This window comes from Notothenia coriiceps, unplaced genomic scaffold (assembly GCF_000735185.1).
Source record: "Notothenia coriiceps isolate Sejong01 unplaced genomic scaffold, NC01 NC01_scaffold00037244, whole genome shotgun sequence".
NCBI lineage: Eukaryota > Metazoa > Chordata > Actinopteri > Perciformes > Nototheniidae > Notothenia > Notothenia coriiceps.
In genome coordinates this window covers 22,297,155-22,301,554 of record NW_011369945.1, presented here as the reverse complement: position 1 = coordinate 22,301,554, position 4,400 = coordinate 22,297,155, and the positions used below count along the sequence as shown (strand labels likewise).

The following is a 4,400-nucleotide window of genomic DNA, read 5'->3' as shown; positions in this document are numbered from 1 at the left end:
GCACTAATGAACAGTCAGTGCAGTCTGAGCAGCGGGGGTTAGGGACAAATCATGACAAACTGAAAAATAGTGACAACAAGAGTCAAACTGATCAAGAAACTGCCCCCCAACTTAAAACTAAAACCATAAGAGTGTGAGTTTTTCCTATACAAGAATAATCCTGTAATCATTTCTCAACATACGAGGCGGGTTATGGTAAATTACAAAAGGCTGAACTGTACTAATGATATGTTAGTGTTTGTGATTATGTCTGAGCTTTGCAGGGTTTGTACAGCTCAGTGCAGCTCTGGTGGCAGCAGACAGTTTAATGAAAGTACTCGTAATAATATTTGTTCTTGTCGTCAGCAGATAAAGAAAAGTATACGATTTAAATCATGTTAAATAAAAATATATATAAAAAGCATTAAACTACCCTTAATGATTTGGGCTTACAGGATTTAGTTCCTTCCAACTGAAATGATTAGCCCCTTTGTTTCTCTGGGAGAAATCAACAGACCACAGGAAGGAGTTCATGTTGGTGGCCTTTGAAACCTGCAGCAAGCAGCACGTCTTGATCGGGGCAGAGATGAATTAACAATATTTACATATGAAAAATGCTATATACTGTATTTAAAGTGGAGTGCTGTGGTGATTTAAAAGAGGTACTGTGGAGAAGACATGTGCAGGATTTACAATTTCAAAAACAACTGGATGTAATGTGCATGTATAAATATGACTGTTTCAAACTAAACAAAAAAATTGGAATATGACACTAACGAACAGTCAGTGCCTCTTTACAAAGCTCTGATACAAGTCATTGCAGATGGGATAAACCTCTGTCCAGATCATTTACCTAGAATCCGGCTAGCTTCAGAGCGGCCTCCGTCAGCGCTGTGAGTCTCTGCGCGGTTGTATCCACTGAGCTGCGACAACAGAGACTCTGGGGAAGGACCAGAAGACGCCTTTCTCATCTGAGCTCGGAGGGCCATGGCATTCCTGCGAGCATGCTCTGTGCAGAACGTCACTCTAAAGAACACAGAAGAAATACAGTCAATGGAGGAGAGAGATTTGACCAAGCAGTTTGGATTTGTTATTGTGTGTTTGTGTCTTCCATAGTAAGAGTTATAGTTGATAATAAAGCTGAGGTTCTACTTTTTCTGACTTGTTAAAAGCAGAAGAATATGAGATTGTCCACACACCCGTCTTTCCTCTCGACTTTTGGTGCAGCGTTGGGGCAGCGCTTGCCGTTCTTTGCAGAGACATAGCTGCACTGCTTGTACGGAGAGTTCTTATCCTCCAGGATGTGTTTGACGCAGAAGTCCAGGCCCTCCAGGCGAGGCTGAGAGCATGGTCGCTGTGTGAAGGAGCAGGCCTGGGGCTCCTGGGGACGAGGAGTCTGGGTCACCCGGTTCCGACTCGAAGGTAACACGTGGATTCGTATCCTATTCATTTCAAAGTCTGGGGGAATAAAAGGAAAATAAAGTTAAAACAACAAGGCATTTAGTTTAAGTGGGTAACACTATCTTTTCTTGGACTTCTCTATTGTGAAGATTTCCTGTTCAGGGAGTTGTAATATCAGTAGGACAAACCCATACTTTAAATAACCAGATATTTTATGATATTTAATAGAAGACAAATATTAATAGAGATACAAAAATGGAAACTAGAACTGGCAAACTACTAGATATTAGTTAAGTGGCCGACACATTTAATTAAACAAGTATTTTTTTTAGAATCAGAAATCTTTTGACAGCTGCTGCCATTCCCACAATAAAAAAACTGAAATGTGAGAATGTCTCATTGGCGCGTGTGTGCCTAGTGTTGAAAAGGTGCTATATAAATAAACATGCTTTGCCTTTTATAAAATGGAGGCTTGGGGTACACTATTGTCACTAATTGCCAATAAAACTGACTGGAATAAATGTGTGTGTACAAAAAAAAAGTGTCTTTCATGCCCACAAGTCACAAATTGGGGGAAGAGGTAACAGATGTTGAAAGTAAACCAATTAAGAAACGCAGATGGCTAACAGAACTACATAAACACAATATCAAAAGCAGTGGTAAGAATACCTGGTCCAATTAAAATATTATTGTTAACGTTAGAGAAGACGTTGGCAGGTCAGGTGGCTTGTCAGACACGACTATGATTAACATGTGTTAACTTGCTACAGGTTAATATTGTTCATTTACATACAAAACTTCCATACATCGCAAAAAAGTAAGTAAGTAAAATAAATTATAAACATTATTTTTAGCTAATATTACAAATGTAGCATAAGTACATTTCTCTGTCTTTGAGAATTCTAAGCAGGCGCCACAGCAGCGTTCAGCCCGCCTCTATTTACTGCGTCACTCTGCCCTCTTTCAGTTATGGCGTCGCCATCTTTGTTAGCAGTTGCTAATATTAGCCAAACGCCGTTTCTCACAATTTGTGGCCAATAAGTGAGTTTTACTGAACGATAGTAACACATGGTAGTTCTCTTCACATTGTAGACAAGGCTCTTTAGAAGAAGATGCAACTATCTGCATTTTTTGCTCAGAATTGCTTACCTTCTTCACGACGGTCCTACAGGGTTTAGCTTCCGTGGCACACTACGTCGGTTTGTCCAACTGCCACACAACAGCCTCTGCAGAATCTTCAGTGATCCCGCCCACCGAGAGCTCTGATTTGTCGAAGCTCAGGGCATTTCATTGGTCAATCAATCTGCCAACGCAAGTGGCATCAGCTGCAATCATTTTTACACCCACAGAAGTGAAGTTTTATGAAACACGTAACGAAGCGGGAGTTTTCTTAAAATATTTATTGTCTTTTTATTTGAGAATAAAGCAACCACATTATATAAAAAAGAAAAGGGTTCACATATAACGTTTTAACAGAAAACAAAAATTCCAAAACGTTTCCTTTCCAGACCTGAGTGTCACTTAAAACACCAAGACGTGAAAAATAACAAAACATTAAACTCATTGGAGCTATGTGACTTTGCATTGTTAGGTTGCATGAGTGTCTTTCATTTGTTTCACATTCAGGTGTTATTGAAATGTGTCCTTTTTTATGACTTTCCTCAAAGCATAACGTTGAAACCTAAATGTTAAGATTTGTTGGGATCAAATAAAAATACTTTCAGAGGGCAATATATTTAAGGTGTTCCAATCTAATAGTCCAACTGTTATACATGTAACACTTTGTCAATTGCATTGTAGGCAAACCTACTGATAAATATTCAGTGCATTTACTGTTTCCCTTTTACAAGAGTTGAAAAACCAATAAAACCTCTGCTGCCTGAGCAAAGGGCTGTACCATATTAAACTTATATTTCATACAATGAAGGGCACACAAATATTTTACAATTGTATGGCTGATGATTTGTTGTACTGCATTACCGTAGACTGCCTAAAACAAATGAATTGTGGATTACAAACTGTTAAAAAGAGCAGATAAAGAGCAGTAATACTATACAATCAAAATCACAAAGATAATATGAATTAAATGTACAGATGATACCCGAATCTTTGCCAACAAGTGGCCCCTCCTCCACTATACTTTTCACATAATTCATTTATTTCATGCTCATGACCCTGTAGTGGAGGTATGTCGATAATCAGATTGACGCATTTGATTTACACAACTAAAGAACACGTGCAAACTTTTGTTTAATGATGGCTTACACATGGATTATAAACAACAATCTGAAGCTTAATATCCACTTTGTTTTGTTTTAAAAGTATGAAATTAAAGACAGCTTCAACGTGATAAAACCAGACGTGCATGAATTGACAAGCATACACCGGAGTTCAGACATTTTCAAAGGAGACTGCATAAATGAAAGACTATAAAAAAAAAAAAACAGACAAATGGCATTTGATTACTTTTTGATATAGTGTATTGTGAAAACTTTTATTGTAGATTGTGCTCAATATGGTCACTACAAAGTGAGCACCAGCAGAAAAAAGTGTTTTCTTAAATCCGACAGTTTCAGGGCTCCGCAGATAACACAACCAAAAATGTTGTATTGAATCTGCCTATTTGTTTCTCTGGATTAAACCACACAAAGACTCGCCCTCCAGAGGAAACTGATGAACAAATGACAGAACAGGATTTTAAAACTTTCTTCTCTAGAGGGATTTCTTTGTTGCAATTCCTTCATTGTGACCATACCGTAGATATGTTTGAACTCTTTGAACCCTTTTGATAAAACCATAGATGTACATCCTTGGTATGAACTTTGCCCATTAGTGTAATTATTAGAGAACTGAATATATGAATATTTTACAACCATTTAAAACAATGACTGCAACACTAAAAAAAAATCTAAAAAAAAAACAAGCGTCAGTAATTTACATATTTTTTTGCGTTTTTTCATAATAAATGTAAAAAATATTTGTTGTTTGTTTTAAACATTTTACAGTCTTTGTACAGATTT

The 4,400-nt window shown here is 37.3% G+C and overlaps 2 protein-coding genes across 2 annotated transcripts in view; both read right to left on the bottom strand.

The window, feature by feature from the left end:
• Nucleotides 1-2,630, bottom strand: part of LOC104965156 (KAT8 regulatory NSL complex subunit 2-like) — a 25,979-nt gene extending 23,349 nt beyond the window's left edge. Inside the window, 3 exon segments of the mRNA XM_010794115.1 lie at nt 828-1,005; nt 1,179-1,437; nt 2,530-2,630. Coding sequence (XP_010792417.1) covers nt 828-1,005; nt 1,179-1,429 — 429 coding nt within the window. The 5' untranslated portion in view covers nt 1,430-1,437; nt 2,530-2,630.
• The window catches only part of ptpn9a (protein tyrosine phosphatase non-receptor type 9a), a 411,924-nt gene that overhangs the window by 328,898 nt on the left and 78,626 nt on the right, over nt 1-4,400 (bottom strand). The gene's annotated exons all lie outside the window — the stretch shown is intronic.